The sequence below is a fragment of the Mirounga leonina genome, unplaced genomic scaffold (genome assembly GCF_011800145.1).
Source record: "Mirounga leonina isolate KUSES-001 unplaced genomic scaffold, KU_Mleo_1.0 Mir_125, whole genome shotgun sequence".
Lineage (NCBI taxonomy): Eukaryota > Metazoa > Chordata > Mammalia > Carnivora > Phocidae > Mirounga > Mirounga leonina.
The window spans coordinates 67,814,481-67,839,530 of record NW_023270305.1 but is presented as its reverse complement, the minus strand read 5'-3'; the positions used below and the strand labels follow the sequence as shown (position 1 = coordinate 67,839,530).

The 25,050-nt window shown below is 38.9% G+C and overlaps 1 protein-coding gene across 3 annotated transcripts in view; it reads left to right on the top strand.

Moving 5' to 3' along the window:
• Positions 1–8,369: 8,369 nt before the first annotated feature.
• Positions 8,370–25,050, top strand: part of PLEKHH2 (pleckstrin homology, MyTH4 and FERM domain containing H2) — a 106,377-nt gene continuing 89,696 nt past the window's right edge. For 2 of the 3 annotated variants that reach the window (XM_035001672.1, XM_035001671.1), the window contains exons 1-2: positions 8,370–8,996; positions 15,528–15,657. In XM_035001672.1, the coding sequence (XP_034857563.1) occupies positions 15,535–15,657 (123 nt within the window). In that variant the 5' untranslated portion in view covers positions 8,370–8,996; positions 15,528–15,534. The remainder of the gene's footprint in view (positions 8,997–15,527; positions 15,658–25,050) is intronic. The other variant, XM_035001670.1, reaches the window with a different exon arrangement.

Below are 25,050 nucleotides of genomic sequence, written 5' to 3'. Positions count from 1 at the left end.
GGCGCCTGGGTGGCTCAGTCGTTAAGCGTCTGTCTTCGGCTCAGGTCATGATCCCAGGGTCCTGGGATCGAGCCCCGCATTGGGCTCCCTGCTCGGCGGGAAGCCTGCTTCTCCCTCTCCCACTCCCGCTGCTTGTGTTCCTTCCCTCGCTGTGTCTCTCTCTGTCAAATAAATGAAATCTTTAAAAAAATAAAATAAATAAACAAATAAATAAAACTTCCTTAAAAAACAGAAAAGCATATGCGTTATCATTGTGTCTATTTATATTTTAAAATATTATTGTATCTAGTGTAATTAAATATTTATATTGTCATATTTAACCAAAGTAACCAACTTTTCTTTTCTTCAGACACAAAGGAAAACTAGAGAATTGAAAACCAAATGCTGTTTAGCTATTTTTTTCTCCTTCAGTATTTCATATAATTTTAACAAATTTGAGAAGGCAAAAATAAATTGTGTGTGTCTGTATCATCTGAAAGTATTTGCATATTTTGTTAATCCATTGTCTATTTAAGCAATAAAGGTAACTTAATATTATGTTTAGTGACCAATGTTTTGTATGTGTTTCTTCTTTTATTTTTTTACTTTTTAAAAATATTTTATTTATTTGAGAGAGAGAGCACAAGCAGGGGGAAAGGCAGAGGGAGAAGGACAAGTAGACTCCCCACTGAGCAGGGAGCCCAATGAGGGGCTCAATCCCAGGACCCTGAGATCATGACCTGAGCTGAAGTCAGAGGCTTAACCAACTGAGCCACCCAGCCACCCCATCTGTTTCTTCTTTTAGAGACTACCTGTTCATCCAAAGATTATTTATTAATTAAATTAATGATTTGCCGAAGGTTTTAAAGTTAGTTAAAAATCTGGAAATGATAACATAGCTAACACATTAAATCCCTATCATTTGTAGTATTGTAAGAATTTCATAAAATTAAACCTTTTGAACAGATATTCATTATCATTCCTTTTAGTTGAGTGCAATTTTATAATAAAACTTTTCACTTAAAGCGAGTTGTGGAAATGGTGGTAATTAACTTAATTCATAAAATCAGGATAAAAAATTTAAGAAGTTTGAATCACAAGAAATTTAACCCTGGTCTTGAACAAACCAAACTGTCGGGCTGACATTTTTATATAGTAAACTAATTTTTAAAGCCTCTCAAACATGACAAAAATTATTCTTTCATCTTAAAATTAAAGGCCTTTCTTTTTATCTCATAGCTGTTATGCAGGCGAGTGTGTAAACATACTTTTTAGTGTCAACAAGAAGAAACAGAGTTTAATAATTTTTTTCTTTCTTTTAGATACTTTTGACTGCTTATCTGGACTATTTTCTTCGAGTGAGCACATAACCACTGAATGCTTCTTTAAAATTAATTAATCTTTAGAGTCCCCCAAGAGAAGGAAAAGAGAAGAAAAGAAACAGAAAAACCGTGAGGGAACCAGCTTCAGACAAGTATGAAATCGTTCTTGTAAAAAGCTAATTATGTTCCCCTGCAAGGAGGGGAAAGAAAGTTTAGATAGAGAAAAAATAAATTTTAGATATATACACACACAAAAGAGAGTGATGTGTAGTTGATTTGGACGAAACTTGACTCCTTGACAACTTTATCAAGCCATAAATTAAAACGTGAGGTCTCATTAATGCCTGAAGTACAAAAACAAAGAAGGGGATGTTTCTATGGTTAAACAGAATTTTAGACAATCGAGTCAATCTCCTCAAGAAGGTTCTTTCTTTTTTTGTTCTAAGGCACTTCTCAAATGAACAACCTCGCTCATGTCAAAATTTCCCCAAATCAGCCACTGCATTCCAAACTGTCCCTGGTGAAATTGTGCCAGTTAGAAAGTTAAGTGTAGGGGCGCCTGGGTGGCTCAGATGGTTAAGCGTCTGCCTTCGGCTCAGGTCGTGATCCCGGGGTCCTGGGATCGAGCCCCACATCGGGCTCCTGACTCAGCGGGGAGCCTGCTTCTCCCTCTCCCTCTGCCTCTCTCCCTGCTCATGCTTTCTCTCTCTCTCTCTGTATCTCTGTGTCTCAAATGAATAAATAAAATATTAAAAAAAAAAAAAAAAGAAAGAAAGTTAAGTGTACAAGTTAGTGTGTAAAGAGAAAACATGAAGGCAACGGGTGTGTCGCTTGGAAGAGGCGCAGTTTTATATTGAGAAAAACCCCTGGGGTTGGAACGGTCCATAAGAATAAGGCTTGGCTAGTTTTGTGAATCTGGAGCTGGGCCAAAGACCAATTGTTGCTAATCCAGAGCTGAACAGAATCTCCCAATTTAGTGCAGAGGAAATTAAACAGTGCAAATCTGTGACTATACTAAAAACCATAGAATTGTACACTTTAAATAGCTGAGTTGTATAGTGTGTGAATTATATCTCAGTAAAGCTGTCATGAAAAAAGTCTCCCAAAAGACTATTATATTTGGAAAATACAAAAGCATTGAAATAGTTTTGTTGTTTTTATACTCGTGAAAAACTGGAAACAACCTAATTGTACATTAACAAGAGAATGGTTAAATACATTAGGGTACAATCCTATGGTGGAATATTAGCTAGTCATTAAAAATGGTTTCAAATAATAACGACAAAGAAAATGTTCACAGTAGAATCTTAAGTGTAAAAGCAAGACAAAATGTGTGAATTCAGCATAATTTTCTAAGGAAATCTCATTAAAGGAAAACAGTGTATAGAAATAAACACTAAATGGAAAGACAACAGCGTAATAGTGTTTATGAATGATGGGTTGTGGGTAATTTCAATTTTCTTCTTTGTTCTCTCTATATTTTCCAATGAAAATGAATTTATATTGCTTTTATAATCAGGAAACAAAATGTTGTAAAAAAAAAAGATGCTATGGGGAATTAAAAACATGTTTTTATGTTGATTTGAGCATATAACAGGGTAACATAGCACTAAAGTTCAAAGTACAGGGTCACCATATGAATTTGGTTAAGTGAAGGCACAGACTACTGAAAACAAGGATGCAAGTAATTACTTTTTCATTTCAATTGTGTTTGAAACGCTGCTGCCAAGTCATCTCACATTACTCCAAGGAGGCTCAGAGCGAACCCAGCTCTTGAGTTCAACACAACATTGACCCTCTTCTGTCCCTCCATACAGCCCTCTCATTTGTACATTTCTCTAACTTCATCACCCCACTTCTCCTCACTTCCACTCAGGATTTTCCTGCTGCGTATCTGCTATCCTTCAGATAAATGCTTCAGGCAAGCTTACAATAGCTTGTGTGTTCTAGCATTGAACTTGATTCAGTTCAGTGCCAATCAAATACCTCTTGCACGGCACTGCCAGGTTTTCTGAAACAGCCATGCTACATCCCATAGACAATGATAGAAGAAACCTGGGACAGGCACTTTGGATCACGTTGTGGTGGGTCTTGCTCTTCAACACCTCAACATCAGCTGTTACGATTGCACTGTCAACTGATGCCAAACCTCTTTCCTTCCAGCAGGGCAGGCTGGTTTAACCTACCTCATGGATACCACCTTCATTCATTCATTCATTCATTCATTCATTCATTCATTCATTCATTCATATACAGGCTATTTCCTCCTGGGCTCAAGCAGTTCACCCACCCCCACCCCACCAATGAAGTAACCAGTTCCTTCTGATGCACCAAATCTCTCCCCAGCTCAAGCCCCACCTCCTCACTAAGTGTTCTCTACTTGCTACCCTCCTGTTCACCTCTGCTGTTTCCACAGTCTTTTGAAGACCCTTTTTCATTTTACAGTTATTACATAGCACATAATAATATCCTTATAATGTGTCTTCTCTCTAATTGTCAGTGTCAGGGAACATTGTGGTCAGTTTTACTGTGTGTTTGTTGTTTTTGTTGTTGTTGTTCCTTTATTCTGGCTTAAGCTGTCCCTTTATGCATTATAAAAAGAGAGAGGGAAGATTTTTAGTTACTAGCTGTGATATGGATCTGTACCAGAATGACTGCCTCTGCCTGGTAGGTACTGACCCCAAACAGAATAAATCATCTGTTCACATTTAACACTTTTTTATACTGTCTGGGTCACTGTCTCCCTGTGTGACTCTCATGTGTGGTGTCTTTGTTTTTAACTTCATGGGTCCTGACCAAGCCGTGACTGACTACCCCTCAATCTGCTTCAGTGGTTCTCTTCCTTTCATTTGCCCTAAAATAAGTGATCTGCAAGCTCTGCCCCAGCGTTTGTCTTTTTCCTTTGTACACACTTGTTCTTTCTCTGTGGTCTTACCGATGCCCATAAAACTCTTACTTCCACCAGTCTTGGCCTTGACCTGGCCTTATCTGTGAGCTGCTCCCCATAGCAGGCTGTGATAGTGGGGGCCAAGCTCACCTGGTGGGGTGAGGTGAGGTTGAAGAGGGTCCTACCTTCATTGCAGACCCAAAGGATTGAGCAGGCCATTACAACTTGGGCACTGGGGGCACACCAGCAGGTCAGCCATATCCCTGGGCCACCTCCACTAGGAGAGCCAGCTTCCTTGGTGCCCAGAGTTTGCTAGATTCCTGGGTTGCAGGTAAACATCTTGGGGTGTCCCAGCCTATACTCCAGACTTTATCCCAGTCAGCTGGGGAGAGCTTGTTCCTGCCAGCCTTATTTCTTTTTCCCAATCTTCTTCCCCTTGTCTCTGATATATTTCCCCAGGTGCTGGGAATTCTAGTGTCTGAATTGGGGTTTCTACTCTCTCTACTCCAGCCACATGCTCCTTCTAGGTGGGGACAGTGTCTCCTCCTTCTATTGGATTTTATGTGTGATCAGATTAAAGAGCCAGACCTGTCTTCCCAAGTATTTACCCAGCTCCCTTATCCCTGCTCCCTCCGATCTCTCTGTCCTTGCTCCCTGTACACCAAGTGGCTGTGTGGTCAGCAATCATCCTGGAATTCACAAGAATCTCCCCTCAATGCAGATTACCTTGAAATGATACCCAAACCCAGACCTTTCTCCCCAACTCAGCCTGACTCATTTTCTGCTGGCTCTCCTTGCAGGTTGTGCTTGACACATCTAAGCCAAGTATCATTCTTCTTCCAGCTAACTAATTCCTCTTCTCCTTGCTTCTCTACTTTGGTTAATCATTTCCCAGTCACACAAAGCCTCCCAGCCCCTCATGTTCCCAACCTTCAAATCAGTTGTTAGAACTTGTAGATTGCATTTCTTGAAAGAAGCTGAGATGCGATATAGAGTAGTGGTTACTGTGACACCAAAATTCCTAGTTCTGCTACATAATATCTGGGTAACCTGAGGACAGCGATGGAACCTCTCTGTGCCTCAGTTGTCCCATCTGTCAGATGGGAAAAACAACTGTCCCTACATCACAAAATTGCCATGACTTCATATACGCTAAAGTACTTGGAAAAATGCCGGGTGCATTGTGTCAGCCTTCTACTATTTTTATCTGTTCCCCCCACCCCAGAACCTTCGATTCCACCATGGCCTTCATTTCATTCTCGCCCTGAGCACCCTAGTTCATCTCTTCACAGAACTAGTCCCTTAGTTCCTAACTGTTCCTCCCTGTCCTAGCTGTTCTTGCTGCATGCTGGATAGAGCTTCCTAAAGCATGGCTTTGGTCACCCATTGCTTTTCTCCATCACCTCCGCTACCCAGCTGCCACCATCTCTCACCAGGATGATGGAAATAGTTCCCCAGCTGGTCGCACTGAATCTCCTTGTGTCTTTTCCAACCACCTCCATACTCTTGTCACATCTGATCTCATCACGTCCCTGTTTAAAACACTTCAGTGGATTCCCAGTGCTCCTTGGAATAATGGTAGCCACAGCTTTGCTACTCAAAGTGTGACCCTGAAGCTTGTTAGAAATGCAGAATCTTGGTTCCCATCCCAGACCTAGTGCATCTGAATTTGCATTTTAACAAGATCTCCTCCATTAACGTTTGAGAAACCCTGTTCTTCGAGGCCCCAGATAGTCTGGTCTTCTTTCTTCAACAGCCTCCTCCTGCTATACTTCTCCCCTTGCTCACTGAGTCTCACTGTGTTCCTGCCTCTCTGGCCTCCATTAGGTCCCTCCAATGGTCTCCCTCCAATGGTCCTCCTCACCATAGGGCCTGGTACCTATGCTTCCAGCAACCTGGGATGCTCTTCCCATTATCCTTTTGCTTTTGCCTGGCTAGTTCCTTCAGGCCTCAGCTCAACTGTCATTTTCTCAAAGAAGGCCTTCCTGACTCCTAAGACCAGGCCAGATCCCCTTATTATTCAGTTGCATAGCATCTTGTGCTTTTCTTTTAGAACACCTAAAGCAATTTGTAATTGTGTCTTTATTTGCGTGAATATTTAATGACTGCGCATCTCTCTCCCTAGACCGCAACTCTATGAAGATAGATACCCATGTTTGTTTTGCTCATCTTTGTATTCCTCAGAATCTAGTACAGTGCCTGGAATATTACAAGTACTTAATAAAATATATCTATTGCCGCCTTTGTTCATTCACATAACAGATACTTATTGTATACCTACTATATGTCATCCTCTAGATGCTGGTTGTATATTAAAAAGGAAAACCACACAGTTTCTGCTCTCATTAAGGTCTAGTGGGGGGAAACAGGCAATCAAATAATCACAAATAAATATAACTTTACAACTGAGGTAAATACTATGAAGCAAAGGTACAGAATGCCATGAACGTTCAGGAAGGCTGGTCAGAGATATTTTACAACTGATTCTACTCAATATAAAAAACATAAAATTCAACATGTATGTTCCTTTTTAGAATAGCTTTATTGAGGCTTAATTCATATAACATATGATCCACTCATTTAAACTATACCTGTCAATGGTGTCTAGCATATTCATAGAGTTGTACTACCATCACCACAAATTTTAGAATGTTTTCATTTCCCCAAAGAAACCCCTCTCCCCTTAGCCATCCTTCCCATCCTCCCCAGCCCCTCATCACTACTAATCTGTTTCCTAGCTCTATAAATTTGTCAATTCTGGACACTTCATGTAAATAAGATCATATAAAATATGATCTTTTGTGACTCGCTTCTTTCACTTAGCATAAAGCTTTCAAAATTTATCTATGCTGTAGCATTTATAAGTACCTCATTTCTTTTTATTGCTAAATAATATTCCCTTGTACCATGTATTTTTCTTAGCACAGCCAGAAACAGGATGCCATTCCACTGTATTTGCCATAGCCAAACAAATTCAGTTTGTCATGTTTCTAGAAAAAGGTGACAGTAAGTAAATGTTGGCTGAGATTTACAAGGGTGGCAGCCGTGTTTAGAAAGCTTCTTTTCATGAGTGACTTTATTCACTCAGCTCTCTTAGTCCGTTTAGTATTCTGACTCACAAACGGAAGTGATTCTATTTTGGCATTCTTTCTCTTTCTCCTGCACTTAGTTCTTTGGTCTCTACTGACTTGCTGTGTTAAATTATGCAAGTTACTTAAACTCTGTTTATTTAACTCCTGCGTGCTCTGTAAAATAAGCCCAGTCCAGCCTACTTGTTTGCCAAAGCTGTTTGGAGACAATTTTTCATATGATATGCATCATCAGCTCCCACAGAAGGCAAAAGGAATTTGATGTGTGGGGGTAGTCTGGGATCCAGTCCAAAACTAGTGCTCATCTGGAAGAAATATAGAAGCCTGATACTTGCTCACTGGCCTTTTAGTTGTACTCACTTATTGCCTTCCCTCTAAGGAACTTTGTAAATCTTTATCTCTTCTATGCATTTTCTATATAAGGTTAGATAAGCTTTAAAAAAAAAAAAAAGATGGTAATAGAAAAAGCCTTCTGACATCCTTTATTGGCCAACTGTGAACCAAAGAGAGTAATTTGTCTGACCTAGCTTTATGACCTGCAGAAGGATTACCCATGATATTCAGAATTCTAATTTTCCCCCCTTGAGACTGTCCTTGCCAGACCCCATCTTGGGATGTAAAATCCAATTAGATTAAAACGATCACCCATCTGCTTATGCAGTGCTCTGTGCTGGGTGCTGAGGAGGCTGCAAAAAGAAAGAAAATGAATCCCTGGTTTCAAAGAGCTCGCAATCGAATGGACAGATAAGAAGCAGTACATGAGGGGCGCCTGGGTGGCTCAGTCGTTGAGCGTCTGCCTTCGGCTCAGGTCATGATCCCAGGGTCCTGGAATCAAGCCCCACATCAGGCTCCCTGCTCCGCGGGAGGCCTGCTTCTCCCTCTCCCGCTCCCCCCGCTTGTGTTCCCTCTCTCGCGGTGTCTCTCTCTGTCAAGTAAATAAATAAAATCTTAAAAAAAAAAAAAAAAGAAGAAGCAGTACATGAGGCAGAATGAGTTAAGTGCCAAGAGGAGTAGAAAAGAGGAGAGATTATTGCTAGGAGAGCTGACTGGAATGGTTACATGGAGAAGATTATTTGAGCTGTGTCTTAGAGGACAGTTAGAACTTTTAAAGGGGATGTAGAAAATAGCAGGTGAACGTGCCAAATGGACTTCCCGGGGGTGTGTGAAGGGCAGCTGTAAAAAAATACACCTGCAAAAGTAGGACGGAGACCTCGAATACTAGCCTAGGGAGTCTCTCCTTGATAATTTAAGCAAAAGAAAGCCAACGAAGTCTTTGGCAGGGCGTACATCAAAAGTGCATTTCAGGACAGTTAACCTGGCAAGAGGGTAAAAGATGGATTGGCAAGAGGAGAGCCTTCAGGCTGGGAGACCAAACAGGTGGGGGCTGAGCCGAGGCAGAGAGAATGGAAAGGAGGTGACCGCTAAGACACCCTCTGAGCTGTAGGTATGGCGAAGGCTAGGGGCGGACAGTCCAGGACAGAACTCCCTCGAGGTAGGGCCTAGGAGGAGTCCAAGTCATAGCCACACCCTTAGGTGACGTCAGACGGTCGGCTGCGCTTCCGATTGGCTATTCCGACCGCCAGTCCTAGGAGAAGGCGGTGCCCTGCCCCCCGCCCGCTCCCGGCTCAGAGCTGGGCTGGCCCCGGCGGAGAACCCCAGGAACCCCGCGGCAAGCGCAGCGAGGACCTCGGGAGCTGCAGCCGGGGGCCCGCAGCAGAGGTAGGCAGATGGAGAGGGCCCGGAGCTGAGGGGCGATCCCAGCCGCTCAGATGCCGGGATCCCCGCCCCCTCGAGAGCGCGCCGTCCCGGGGGGCTCGCCGGGCGGAGGTTGGGGGCGGCGGGCAGAGCCGGCGGGCGGGGACCGGGACGGTGGAGCGCGTTGGCGCGGGATGGAGCGGGACTCGCCCCCGCGCCTCCCGCCGCAGCTCCGGTACTCGGTGTCGCCCCACTCGCTGCCCCCAGGTCTGGGGTCTCGGCCGGAGGCGGTGGCCGGCGGCTCCTCGCCCCCTGCTCTCCGGTGACATTTTGTTTGAAAATGCGGGCCCCGGGTGTGTGGCGCGGCGCGGGCGGTCCTGTGGGGGCGCAGACGGCAGTCCCGCGTCCCCGCGCCCGGTGGCCAGCGCAGCTAGGGATGCTGCGGCTCGGCCTCGGCTTGCTGGGAGCCGCGCTGTGATCTCGGGGCTGAAACTTCTCAAAACTTGAAAGAACCATTTTCTGCTCCTCGTGTTGCCGGAATGTCAAAGTGCCCTTAGGTGACCTACCGTGAAACTGCGCTGGCCCTGAGGTTATTAGACGACTTTTTAAAAAGACGGAACATTTGAGCCATCGATTTTGATGTGCGAAACTGTGGAAAGAGCAAGTCGAACGATTTACGCCTAAAAGCTTTGGTGCTGTGCTACCTGCAGGTCACTACTTTCTTTGTGAAAATGCCTGTCGCAGACCTCGACCGCACAGCGGTGTGTGTGTGTCCCCGAGGAGCTGTGGAGTGGGGAGCACGGCTGCCCGGGGCAGTGCCACCGAAGGGCGGGCTTAGTCCAAGTGGGGCTGGTTGGTGGTCAGGAGGCTTCTTAAACAAGGCATGCCTCAGTGTGGTCAAGAAAGAGATCCTTTCTGATTTAGACAAGAAATACACACTTACCTGGCCGAGTTAACCCGTGCCGTAAGAGGAGAGAATTAAAGAATGTGAGTGGCTAACCCTGAGCTTCATCAGGATAAGCCTAAATAGATGATTTTTTTTTCTTTTTCTTTCTCTTTTGGGATTTGGAAGAGAAACAGGAAGTCAGAGATTCAGAGAAAGGAGCATTCACTCCATAATTGTAAACAGTTTATTTTGTGTCAGTAAATATTTCCCAAAGTCATGGGGGGAGGGGTATTTGGGAAACCAAGACTTTTCCTCTCCACTGCAGTGAAGATAGATTACTTTCAAATTCAAAATCTAGAAATGATATTTATTTAGCAGATGGTTATAACTCCCAAAGCCATACAGTTATGTTCTATAAAATCAGTGGTAATGGAAAATGATAGTGGATGTTGTTCAAAGTTAGAATCTTTACTCAAGATGGTGTATTAACAGTAACATAACAGTATAATAGTTACTTTATACTAACCGAAATTACGGAATGAAATGAGGAAATCAGGTGTCTAGACCTCTGGGGGACCAATCTGTAGTTTTGAATTTTTTAAGATTATGACCCTATTAATAGGGAATGCAGACATTAGATGCCAATTTAATAATATTCTTAAGGTTTTTCTACTTCATTGTAAAATATATAATGAACATAACTAAAGATATGAATAGGTATGTTTAACTTAGGGTTTATTTATTGTGTCGTTTTCATAGCAAAGTAGTCTTGGTAAGATGTATGTATGAACTTGCCATATTTGAAGTTAAAACATTTCCCTCTAAATCATTTGAGTTAATGGTAGAATTCTTGGCAGGGATAACTACTAACAATGGATCATTAAATTTGTAAATATTGACCTACTATACATCCATGTAAACTGTTACTTTCTTTGAAAAAAATTTTATTTTTTAATTTTGGAGCGGGGAAGATCTTTCTAAAGTATAAAACAAAGCCCAGAGTCCATGGGCTTTACCACATATTTAAATAAAATTTGTTCTTTGTATATATCACAAACAAGTTTTAAAAGACAACAGATATGTGGGGAACAATTGTGTAAATAAATGTGTGAGAAGAATATTTGTCTCTGCATTACTTTTTTAAAAAATTATTTTTATTTGAGTATAGTTGACACATAATGTTACATTAGTTTCAGGTGTACAGCATAGTGATTCAACAGTTCTATGCAACTTACTTTTTCTTTCTTTCTTTTTTTTTTTTTTTAAAAGATTTTATTTATTTAACAGAGAGAAAGAGAGAGAGAGAGAGGGAACACAAGCAGGGGGAGTGGGAGAGGGAGAAGCAGGCTTCCCACCCAGCAGGGAGCCCGATGTGGGGCTCGATCCCAGGATCCTGGGATTACGACCTGAGTCGAAGGCAGACGCTTAACGACTGAGCCACCCAGGCGCCCCGCAACTTACTTTTTCTTTACTCATTTGTAAATAAATGCCCTTTTTAAAATTGAGGTATAATTTGCGAACCATAAAATTTACCCTTTAAAGTGTACAGATCAGTGGCTGTTAGTATATTCAGGAGGTTGTGCAACCATCAGCACTATCTAATTCTGGAATAATTTTGATCATTCTAAAAAGAAACCCCAAACTCATTAGCTGTTGATCACCATTGCCCTCTCTTCACAGCTTTGGCAACCACTAACTTGCTTTGTCTCTTTGATTTACCTATTTCATGTAAATGGAATCATACTTTATGTGGCCTTTTATGTCAGGCTTCTTTTACTTGGCATCTAGGATAATTGTCATGCATGTATTAGTACTTTATTCTTTTTTTGTGGCTGAATAATATTCCAACATACCGATATACCACATTTTATTTATCCATTCATCTGATGGTGGACACTTGGATTGTTTCCACTTTTTGGCTATTTGAAAAATGCTTTTATGAACATTTATATACAAGTTTTGGTGTAGACTTACGTATTCCATTCTCTTGAGTATATAGTTAGCGTTGGAGTTGCTGGGTCATATGGTAACTTTATGTTAAAACTTTTGAGGAACTGTTAATCTATTTTCCAAAGCAGCTATACCATTTTTACATTCCCAATAGCAAATTATGAGGGTTCTAATTTCTCCACATTCTCACCCACACTTGTTATTACATGTCTTTCTTATCATAATCATCCTATTTGGTGTGCAGTAATTGTCATGATTTTAATTTGCCTTTTCCCTTACAGCTAATGATGTTCAGCATCTTTTCACGTGCTTATTGGCCATTTGTATATCTTCCTTAGAGAAATATCTGTTTAGATCCTTTGCCTACTTTTTAATTATTTTGTTTTTTATTGTTGAGTTGTAAGAGTTCTTTATATATTCTGGATAAAAGTTTCTTAGATATATGATTTGCAAATATTTTTCTCCCTTCTGTGGGTTATCTTTTCATTTTCTTGACAGTGTCCTTTGAAACAAAAGTTCTTAATTTTGATTAAGTCCAACTTATCTATTTTCTTTTTGATTACTTATGCTTTGGATGTCAAATCTAAGAAACTGTTGCCTAATCTAAGGTCACAAAGATTTACCCCTGCCTTTTGTTCTAAGAGTTTTTGGAGCGTTGGTTCTTACATTTAGTTCTTTGATCGATTTTGAGTTAGTTTTTGTATATGTTGTGATGGAGGGGGTCCAAATTCATTCTCTTGCATGTGGATATCCAGTTGTCTAGCACCAATGTTGAAAAGATTATCCTTTCCCCATTGAATGTTTTTGGCACCCTTTTCAAAAGTCAATTGACTATAAATGTGAGGTCTTATTTTTGGACTCTTGCTTTTATTCTGTTGATCATATGTCTATCTTTATGGCGATACCATACAGTTTTAACTACTATAGCTTTGTAGTAATTTTTGAAATTTGGACATACGAGTCTCAATATTGTTTTGACTATTTTGGATCCCTTGAATTTCCATCTGAATTTTGGGTCAACCTGCCAATTTTTACCAAAAAATGCCATTAGAATTTTGAGAGGGATTGAATTGAATGTATGTGTACATTTGCAAATATTGGCATCTGCATAATATTAAGTATTCCAATCCATGAACGTGGATGTCTTTCATTTATTTAGGTCTTCTTTAATTTCTTTCAATGATGTTTTGTAGTTTTCAGAGTACAAGCCTTAACACTTCTTTTGTTAAATTTATTCCTAAGTATTTTGTTATTTTTGATGCTGTTGTATGTGGAATATATTCTTGATTTCATTTTTGAATTTTTTTCTTGGTAATGCATAGAAAAACAATTGATATAATTGATTGTATTTTGATCTGGCTTCCTGAAACCTTGCTGAACTCAAGTAGTTCTAATAGCTTTTTTGTGAATTCCTTAGAATTTTCTATGTACAACATCATGACATCTGAAAGAGAAATAATTTAGTTTTCTTTTTCTTTTTTTCTTTCTTTTTTTTAATTGAATATCTAGTATATGCCAGGCCCAGAGATAGATTTAGTTTTCAAACTGGATTATTTTTATTTTATTTTCTGGCTCTGGCTAGAACCTCTAGTATGATGTTGGCTAGAAATGGCAAAAGCAGACATTCTTGTCTCATTCCTGGTCTTTGGCAGATCAGTCATTGATCATTAAGTTTGATGTTAGCTGTGGGCTTTTTGTAGGTGCTTTTTGTCAGGCTGAAGAAGTTCCCTCCTATTACTAGCTTATAGACTGTTTTTATCCTGAAAGGGTGTTGAATTTTATCAAATGTTTTTCTCTGCATTGAATGAAATGATTATGTGGTTTTGTCTACTACTATATTAATATGGTTCACTGTATTGATTGATTTTCATTTGTTGAAAAATATCTGCCTTTATGTTATTTTTTAAACTGTAGAAATTTTACAGTAGAATGGAGAGCAAAAATTCATCAACGTGAATTAAACTCTTGTTTAACAGTATCAGTACATTTCTGTGCAAAGATACAAATGATTGAAGACTTAATGACATCTCTTTCAGGACCAATTTTTATTTTATAATATTTCATCCATATTTTCTTTCTGTGTCCACTCGAAAGCTAAGGAGGAAAGAAATGAAGTAGCGGAATTGAGAAAAAGTTTGTGACTGACAAAGTTTGTGCATTATCTACTCCTAAATGTGGGGAATGATAAAGGTCATTAACAAGGCTGATATCCTTAGAAGAGACTCAGAAAACAATGGTGTGAACCTTCTATAAAACCAAAAAATGAAAAGAGAATGATTTCCAGTTTTACCCTTATAAGTTTCCCTGAAATTATGGCTAGAATTTAGGAGCATCTGGAAGCTTTGAGATGGTTGGTGGTCTTAATAAAGTTGTAGCCTTTGTAGAACAACTCTACTTTTATTTATTTCTAAATTTTTGAATGATAATGTCAGTATTAATGTGAAAATTGGTTTAAGCACAAAACAATACTTATACTAGGAAAATAATCTTTTGTGGGTTTTTAGCAATGCCAAGTTTTTAAAAACTTGTATAGGTTTAGGAAGGGCTATATTACACTAAATACTGAGAAAATCAACTTGGTTAATATGTGAGGGACACATATTTTTGGAAAACAAAAGAATGGTACACTTCAGCTGCAGATCTATCCTGGGGTTCTCAGAGTTTTGCTGTCACGTATATGCTGAGACCAGGGCTTAGCTCCTTATGGAAATCCATTCGTAATGCAAATTTTATCTGTTCAAAGCTAGGGCAATTTGGAAATATATCATCAAGTCATTTATTCAAATGGCATGATGAAACATTAACATTTAAAACAACGTTTATGAATCCCAGAACCAGAAACAATGAAGTTATAGTTTTTTTGCACTTTAGAATTTCAAAACCAGTTCCCTTGCCTCCTGACTTCCCTCTTAACAGGCTTTTCCCCGGGATTTATCTCCTTCAAAAGGAAACATTAATGTCATGGGGAACACCGATTTACTTAATGTAGGTGATTCCAAATTTTATATTTATATCTTTTCTTGCAACAGAAAAGAAATTATACAAATATGTCCAATGTCATAATACTTTGCCCAGTTAAATATGCCAAAGGATTTTTAGCTTGAAAGAGAGCTTGGACCAAGACAAATTTAGGGTGATGGTAAGTAATAATTATAATGTAAATCTAACTTATAATTGTAGGTCTAGTAATGAAGTGTCTTAGGTTATTCTATCATGCTACCAACTGAATCAAATTGAGATAGTCCTGTAAATTTAGGAGTGTGGTAAAATTATGAACTGAAAGTTTAAAAAAATGTTTTATCTGTTGGGCAGAGCTAAAATAATACCATTAGTCTCTGTTTGGGTGGTGCTGTTATTCTGTCCAAAGTGCTGTTAAAAATAGCAGTATTTAATTTGTTCCTCACAATATACTCAGGAGGAATGATGGTTTGTTATGATCAGTGTCCTGCTTTTTCAAGATTGGGTAAACTGAGACATGGAAAGGATACGTTATATAGAAAGGATGAATAATAAACACATTGGGCCTCCAACCCTGGCCTCCTGTCTCCCACTTAGTTTTTTCCATGAGCTATTCAGCCAGTTTTGAAATTTATCTGAGAATTTATAAAATTTGTATATGGATATCATTAGATGGTAACTAGAATGCGTACATGGGATGATGTAATGAATTATCTTGAGTGCTAATGGGTATTATGTTGTTTGAATGCTTTCTTTTCTAGAGTAAATATGGCAGAGCTTTCTGAGACAGATGGACCAGTAGATTGGAAAGAACGATGTGTAGCTCTGGAGTCCCAGCTCATGAAATTTAGAGTTCAAGCAAGCAAGATAAGAGAGCTCTTAGCAGAGAAGGTAAGCTTTTCTATCCAACCTTTGTTATCAAACATCAGCTGTTTGGGGCATATTTCATTTACATTAAGTAATCTCAGTACTTTTGGGGGTAAACATTTTTATTTTTTTTTATTTTTTATTTTTTTAAAGATTTTATTTATTTATTTGACAGAGAGAGACACAGCGAGAGAGGGAACACAAGCAGGGGGAGTAGAAGAGGGAGAAGCAGGCTTCCCACCAAGCAGGGAGCACGATGCGGGGCTCGATCCCAGGACCCTGGGATCATGACCTGAGCTGAAGGCAGACGCTTAATGACTGAGCCACCCAGGCGCCCCTTTTTTTTTTTTTAAGATTTTATTTATTTATGGGGGTAAACATTTTAAAAATCAAGAACATAATGTAACTTTTTGTCAGGGCTTTGAAACTATTTTTGGCATATTCTTTTGCCAGTTTTAGAGTGAATTGGACATTAAGCCAAAAAGCATTTCTTCGCCAATGCTAGTGGAATATGTAAGAATTGTGTGTATTTGATGAATGCGGAGTTCATTCATTCCAGAGAGAAAAACTATGGTTTATTTGATTTTACTAGAGGTGTGTGACAGCATATTAATTTCCTAAATGTTTGGGAAAATCATGTTTAAAGTGATTATAGAAGAATATTCCCTATTGATAGTAAAACATGTTTATACTGTTTTTGAAAGTATGCATCTATTTAGGAATTTGTATTGACTAACTGTATATCACTAAACTATAGTCTGGGCTAGAATTGAGTTTAATATAATTATATGCTTCTCTTAATAGTTCTAGCCATATAATTAAAATTTCATCTATGTCATAGGCATTTTTTTTCATATATGTGTGTAAAACTCATGGATTAATTCATTCACTTGTTCATTCATTCAACAAATATTCCCTGAGGGCTCATTTTGTGCCAGACACTCTTCTTAATGCTACAGTTACATCTGTGAACAAGAAAACACATACTCCTGTTAGCAGGGAACCTGGATTCTAGAACTGTATGGTCCAATACGGCAACCACTAGCCACAAGCGACTACTGAGCATTTGAAATGAGGCTAGTACAAATTGAGATATGTTGCAAATGTAAAATACACCTCAATTTCAAAGATTTAGTATGAAAAAAAGAATGTAAAATATCTTAGCAATGATTTTCATGTTGATCACATGCTGAAATAACATTTTGGATATTAGATTAAATAGAAAATACTGGGGCGCCTGGGTCGGCCTAAGTCACGATCCCAGACTCCTGGGATCAAGCCCCGCATCCGGCTCCTTGTTCAGCAGGGAGCCTGCTTCTCCCTCTCCTCCCCACTTGTGCTCTCTCTCACTATTTCTCTCTCTCTCAAAAATAAATAAATAAAATCTTTAAAAAAAAAAATAGAAAATACTAAGATTAACTACATCTATTTCTTTTTACTTTTTAAATATGGTTACTAGAAAATTTTAAATTACATATGTAACTCACACTATATTTCTTTTTTTTAAAGAGTTATTTATTTATTTAATTTAAAAAAATTATTTAAAAAATTTTAATTTCAGGGTAGTTAACATACAGTGCTATATTAGTTTCAGGTGTACAATATAGTGATCCAACAGTTCCACACGTTACTCAGTGCTCATCAAAGAAAAGTGCACTCCTGGGGTGCCTGGGTGGCTCAATCTTACGTTAAGCAGCTGCCTTCGGCTCAGGTCATGATCCCAGGATCCTGGGATCGAGCCCCACATCGGGCTCCCTGCTCAGCGGGGAGCCTGCTTCTCCCTGCTCAGCGGGGAGCCTGCTTCTCCCTCTCCCACTCCCCCGGCTTGTGTTCCCTCTCTCACTGTCTCTCTCTCTGTCAAATAAATAAAATATTAAAAAAAAAGAGAAGTGTACTCCTAATCCCCTTCATCTATTTCACCATCCCCCAAACAAACATCTGTTTGTTCTCTATGGTTAAGAGTCGGTTTTTCGTTTGTCTTTTTTTTTTCTTTGTTCATTTGTCTTGTTTCTTAAATTCCACATATGAGTGAGATCATATGGTATTTGTTTTTCTCTGGCTTATTTCACTTAGCATTATTCTCTCTAGATCCATCCAAGTTGTTGCAAATGGCAAGATTTCATTCTTTTTATGGTTGAATAATATTCCATTATATATATAATAGAATATTATATATGGAATGTATATATATATAAATCACATCTTCTTTATCCACACTTCAGCTGCTTCCATAGTTTGGCTATAATGCTGCAGTAAACATAGGGATTCATATATCCCTTTGAATTAGTGTTTTCATATTCTTTGGGTAAATACCCAGTAGTGCAGTTACAGGATCAGAGGCTCATTCTATTTTTAATTCTTTGAGGAACCTCCATTCTGTTTTCCACAGTGGTCATACCAGTTGCATTTCCACCAACAGTGCATGAGGATTCCTTTTTCTCCCCAACACTTGTTTCTTATGATTTTGGTTTTAGCCATACTGACAGGATGACTCGCATTATATTTCTATTGGACAGTGCTGTCTAGATGGATAGATAAATGGTATTGTCATTCACACCTGATCAGAAGAATTTACAGGTGGTTTCTCAAGCACTTGTCTGCATAATCCTTTGGGATGGAGACTGGTACATACATCACATCTTCACAAAAGATTTTTAATCTGCCATTGATAAGTGAGACTCTCTCTCTCTTTTTTAAAGATTTTATTTTTAAGTAATCTCTACACCCAATATGGGGCTCAAACTAACAACCCCAAGATCAAGAGTCCCATGTTCCACAGACTGAGCGAGCCAGGTGCCCTGCTAGCTGAGAATCTCTTAGCACAGAAGTATTCTAATAAAATCCAGGAAAACATCATTCAGTTTATTTTTTAAAATTAAGAAAAAGAAATTTTTTTAAGCAGGCTCCAACGCAGGGCTTGAAGTCATGACCCTGAGATCAAGATCTGAATGGAGATCAAGAGTCAGACGCTTAACCAACTGAGCCACCCAGGGGTCCTAAACATCATTCAGTTTAAACTTTCATATATATCATCTTAAATTTTTGTGCTTTAACATCTTTTAGGTGCAAAGATTAAAATTATTCTATTCACTTTGGGTCAAAGGATGACCTAGTAATAGGCTTTGTGGAATAAATCCCCAATATCAATTGGCTTTTGTTTATCACCATTAGAATAAAAGTTACGATCTGAAAAAAAAATCCCAGTTTGAATATCTCCTAAATTGAGGAAGCTTATTCTAACTCAAAGTTAGTGACTCATGCTTAGTCTTTTGCTCCTCTCTCTATAAAAATCATTTCCCAGACTGTGCTGATTTATCTAGTATTTTCCACAATCCCAGCCAGTCCATACAATGATTTTATTAAGATCATCAATTATATGCTTTTGCTGCCGTACCTCATGGACACTTACCAGGTGTTGCCTTAGCCTTTTAGCAGTTAGTACACTGTTGGCCACAGCCTCCTTAAAATTTTCTTGGTGCCTTGACTTCTGTACTCTCTGGGTTTCTTTGTGGACTAAATAGGAGTTATGCTTATTTGGGTTTCGGTGAATTGACCTTTAAGTTCTAAATTTTCTGGCAACATTTGTTCTTTAGAAGGCATGTTTCAACAAATTTCTTTATGAGTGCCCATTTTTCAGAATTTAGAAGTGATATTTTCTCTATAAGTATATTTATAAATAAGCTTTTTGGTTGTTAGTTTAGGTTATTCGTTTTTTTTTTTTCTTTGCTGGTGAATGAATATTGAGAGGAATATTATTTCAAAATTGCTATTGTAGGGGCGCCTGGGTAGCTCAGTCAATTAGGCGTCTGCCTTCAGCTCAGGTCATGATCCCAGGGTCCTGGGTTCATCCGCGCCTGCTTCTCCTTCTTCCTCTGCCTGCCGCTCCCCCTGCTTGTGTGCACGTGCTCTCTCTTTCTCTCTGCCAAATAAATAAATAAAATCTTTTTTAAAAAATTGCTATTGTAGTTGTGGTTTCTTTCCTTCTCCTTCTTTGTCTCCTTCATCTTCTGTATTTTTTTTATCTGTGACTTAGATCCTGTGACAGATCTAAGAGGTGGAATTATTCAGATGTGTTTTATACAGTGGAAAGTGGACAAGTATGCCAAGTTACTCATGGTTTCCTAGTAAATATATTCAACACTAAAATGAGAATAATGTTTTTCATGATATTTTCTGTTATATTCCATTACGAAGTATTTTTCCCTGGATTAAAATTATTTTTGGTACCCACCCATGTTCTAATAAAAATACCAAATATGTGTTGATTTATTATGTGCTAAGCACTTTGTAGATATAATTTATTTAATTCTTATAACAAGCTATAAAGTAAGACATTTTATTGTTCCCGTTTTACAGATTGGGACACTGATGCTTACTATGTGCTGGGCAATCTTCTTTACATATACATTGTTGGTGCTTTATATATATAAAAAAAGTTTATATATACACATACATACACACACAAAATCTATTTATATGTTATATGTATAAAAATATATTAGATATTTATGTAACATATAAAGTGCTTTATATATATTAACTTTTTAATTCTTATAACAACCCTATGAGGTAGGTACTAATATTACTCTTTTTTATCCAGGAAGAAACTTAGGCACATAAAAGTTCCTTAACTTGCCTGAGTTTATGCTAAAGAGTGAGTGATGGAGACGAGAATTGAAACTGAGCATTCTGCTTTTAGAGCCTGAATGCTTAGCTATCACCCTCTATGGCTTCTCTAATCTAGTTTTATCACCACATTCCTTGCTTTCTCTGATATAGTCAGCCACTCATCTATTCTGTCTTCCCCTCAGCCATGCAACATTTAAATCCATCTCTGCTTGAGAGCAGGTATCTGTGGGTGTTATGTATGTAGTAATAACAATTTACCTAGCACTACATATTTTTAAAGAAAACCCTATTGCATTGCTTCTGTATGCCAACTTGAGTCAAATGTTGCATTCCAGAGGCCAGTCTGGTCCGATTCATAACCTTTGGTTTGTGTTAGGACCAGTCTGCCCCAAGGCTTCTCCCAAATAGTTCTCCAGACCTTCCCTCCAAATGGATGCAGGCCCAAGGCTGAAGATTCTTGAGAGAATACTAATTTGATTCTTCAGCTCTTTGCCAGGAATTCTGGCCAACTTTTCTTTCCTGCAACAGATCTGGTTCTTAGTTCTGTATTATTGGCACTGGCTATAGGCAGCTAACACTAGGTGCCAACTATGGATCCTAAGACTTTGCTACAACAACCATTAGCTGGTTTAAACCCTACAGTAACCCTGTGAGGGGACTATTATTATAGCAAATGTCAAGATGTTGACATTAAGATTGAGAGTATTTGAGTAGTATGCCCAATATCATACAGCTAATGAGTAACAGAATGGGCATTAAACCTTAGATCTTGTATACTTTTTGTGATGCAGCTAATAGAGTGCCTGGCACATAGAAGTAACTCATTATTTTCCTGTATCTTTTTGAAGGGTCACACTGGTTAAATGTACAAGGAGATGACTTAACAAATGTAATTACCAATTAATAGGAGACACCCTTTCTCGATTTTTTTTTTTTTAGGAAAAATGTATGAGATGATCTCAGAGTGTTTTGATAATTAAAGATGGATTTCAGTTATATATACTTTATGTTTTTTGGAGATGGAATTGGAGAATAAATGAGATTTTTTTAAAAGAACTATTTTTGCTCCATTTTTTTTTCCATCACAATTTCCAAGTAACTTTGAATATTGACGCTTGTGAAGAAAAAGGCCTTATTGAAGTCTTGGGCAAATACTGCTATAAGTGGGAGAGGTCTTTGGAGGAATTTAAGGAATGGTGTTGGAAATATCTCTAGTATGCCAAATATAAACTCTTCAGTGAAGCTGAGATGTAAGTAGTTTTCCTACTTTACAGTATTACTAGTTAGTGTTCTGAGTCATGGAGGGAAAGGGGAAAGTTTCTCTTTAAGTTGAAATGAATGCTGTTTCCTGTGGGTTAGGTTTTCAGTAAAAAAAAAAAAAGATGAAAATATGAAGAATTTCCCTTTGGGCATCAGCATGGCCCATGTGAAGTACTGCTGCCGTTACCTGATACAGTATCACTGTCTGGGATTTCCTGCCACTTGACCTTCCTTAGTGAATAGGATTCCCCTGAGGTGGTCTAGGATTCTCCCATCGGAATGAGGAGGCCCTGGACAGCATAGTATTTGCCTTCATATAATGGTCCAGTACAACATCATGACCACCCTCTTTAAATTACACATCCCCTCAGTCACTTTGTTGCTTCACTTAATATTTCTCACTATCTGACAGGAATTATACATATACTGACAATGAGACTTTGCAGGCTAATTTAAATGTCAGTTTTGGGGCAACTGACTGAAGATATTATTTATTATAACAAAATAAATAAAAATGGTGAGAGAGTCTTTCATGGGTTCTGTTGGGGGAAATCAGGAAGAGATAACTTGGTGGGGAATTGCTGGCCACATCAGTGAGTGTGAAGATCTTAAAGTAACAAATCTGTTAAACAAGTGTGAAGGTCTTAAAGCAACCAGTCTGTGTACACACACACACACACACACACACACACACAGAGGAATATTATTCAGTCATCAAAAAGAATGAAATCTTGCCATTTGCAATGATGTGAATGTACCTAGAGGGTATAATGGTAAGTGAAATCAATCAGAGAAAGACAAATACCATATGATTTCACTCATATGTGGAATTTAAGAAACAAAACAGATGAACATGGGGAAAGGGAAAAAAAAGAGAGAGAGGGAAGCAAACCATAAGAGACTCTTAACCATAGGGGCGCCTGGGTGGCTCAGTTGGTTAAGCGACTGCCTTCGGCTCAGGTCATGATCCTGGAGTCCCGGGATCGAGTCCTGCATCGGGCTCCCTGCTCGGCGGGGGGTCTGCCTCTCCCTCTGACCCTCTTCCCTCTCATGCTCTCTGTCTCTCATTCTCTCTCTCAAATAAATAAATAAAATCTTAAAAAAAAAAAAACAATCATTCAAAACCAAAGTATTGCCGGGGCGCCTGGGTGGCTCAGTTATTAAGCGTCTGCCTTCGGCTCAGGTCATGATCCCAGGGTCCTGGGACTGAGCCCCACATCGGGCTCCCTGCTCGGCGGGAAGCCTGCTTCTCCCTCTCCCATTCCCCCACTGCTTGTGTTCCCTCTCTCGTGCTATCTCTCTGTCAGATAAATAAATAAAATCTTAAAAAAAAAAAAAGTCAAAGTATTGCCTATCCTACTACGCTTATGTTTAAACTCATATTAAAGTGTTCTAAACTTGGTTGGATGTACTTAATGTATATTTACTTTATGCAGTGTGAAGTGCTCAGTATTCATGATCTGTAATACAGATTGTGAAAATGTAGTGATTTTCTTTTACTATCTAGTTGTTGAATTATGTTTGAATCTCAAATTCCAAATTTAGCCTCTCTTAGTCATACCTCTGTCCCGGGCTTCATTCTGTGATATATTCCATGAGAACATGCGACTTAAAATTGTTCCTGCTACGAATGTTAATATCACTTTACGTTACCAAGAAAAGATGCCTAGGCTAAAAGAATAGCATACATGGGATAGAAATAAAGATGAATGCTTTCCAACTAAGAGTTTTGTGGTTTCATGTATTGGGAACTTATTTTCATATGGTTCTGTGTAACTATATGCTGTGTGGAGTTTATAAATACCAAAGCAGCTCTGATTCAACTAAAAGACCACTAGGGAATCAGAACATGAAGACTCAAATCTCAGGCATGTTACTGGCTGGGAGCATAAGCTTATCCAAGGCATCCTCATTCTGAACATCAACTTCCTAATCTTCATGATGAGCATAACAATTCCTGTCCTATGGTGTGGCTGTGAAATAGTGTAGTGGAAAGTTTCCGGTTCTTAAACATTAACTAGGATTTTTTTTTAAGTTCTTTTCTATTCCCTGAATTATTTTTCTTTCCTCTGAGATTATTTCCCACTTTTATGTTTGTTTGTTTTTCAGGTTGTAAACTTTTCTCAAATTTCTGATGATTTTTGGTGGTCCATTTATATTTAAGAATGAGGCATCTGAAAAGTTGACCAGCAATTGTGTGTAAATAGTTAGTGCTGGTCAACTGTCAATCTTTGTTTTAGGATGAGTGGGTGGGAACTGCCTATTACACCACAAACCATAAATGCCACAGTTGTTGGACTGGTGCCCTCCAAACAATTTATTCAGTTTTGTAAGAGAAGAACATTTCCATTTTCAACAGGAAGTAAATGCTTAGCTGCTGGACATTTGGCACATGGGGATAAGTGAGGTTTCAGGGAGTTCGTTGACTCTAAGGGCTACATATTTGCCATTAATACCCACTGTTTTCACCCCGCACCCTTCACTCTTGCTCTAGGTCTTTACAAGGTTCAGTAAGGAAATTAACTCCCAGGAGAAAATCAGGACCCTCCAGTCCTTATTCTTAGACTATACTTTCTGCTTCATCAAGAACAAGGGGATTAAATGAATACAAGCACATTTAATGGTGAGCTTGTCTCCCCACTTCCAACTTTACTCTCTTACATGGCTCCTAAAATGCTGGCACCCAAATGTTTATCCCATGGGGGAGATTGAAAGTCTCTGGGGAATCTTATCAGCCCAGGAGGAAAGAGGAAATAATGCTGACAATCAGTGGTTCCCCAACAGAAAGTCCAGCCAGATCACCTAATGTTAAAGTTCACGGTCAACAAGCCCCATATATATGCTAAAGCATCTAGGCAGCTTTTTAGTCCCTTAACCTTAAACATAAGTAGGCTCTCATGAATGACCACACATCTGAGGAAAGCCTCTAACATGAAAGATAGAGAACAAACAGAAAACAAAACAAAACAAAACACAATATTGCCTATGCAGGGAAAAGGAAATAAAACAGAACAAGCAAAATCTTACCATTTAATATCCCAAGAGAGAAAAGATATTGCCTTCCTGAAACAAGGAATATTCAGAGAATAAGTAAGAACTCTTGAAAATTAAAAACATGGTAGAAGAGGGGTGCTTGGGTAGCTCAGTTGGTTAAGCATCTGCCTTCGGCTCAGGCCATGATCCCGGAGTCCTGGGATCAAGCCCCACATCGGGCTCCCTGCTCAGCGGGAGTCTGCTTCCCCCTTTCCCTCTGCCCCTCTCCCCCACTCGTGTGCTCACACTGTCTCTCTCAAATAAAAAAATAAAATCTTTAAAAAAATGGTAGAAGAAATAGTAAACTTAATAGAAGGGTTGGAATATAAACAAGCTAAATAGCTGGGAAGTACAGAAAAATGTTAAAAAGATGGAAGACAGGAGAGAAAAGATTAGAAATTTATTTTTTTAAAAAAGATTTTATTTATTTGACAGAGAGAGACACAGCGAGAGAGGGAACACAAGCAGGGGGAATGGGAGAGGGAGAAGCAGGCT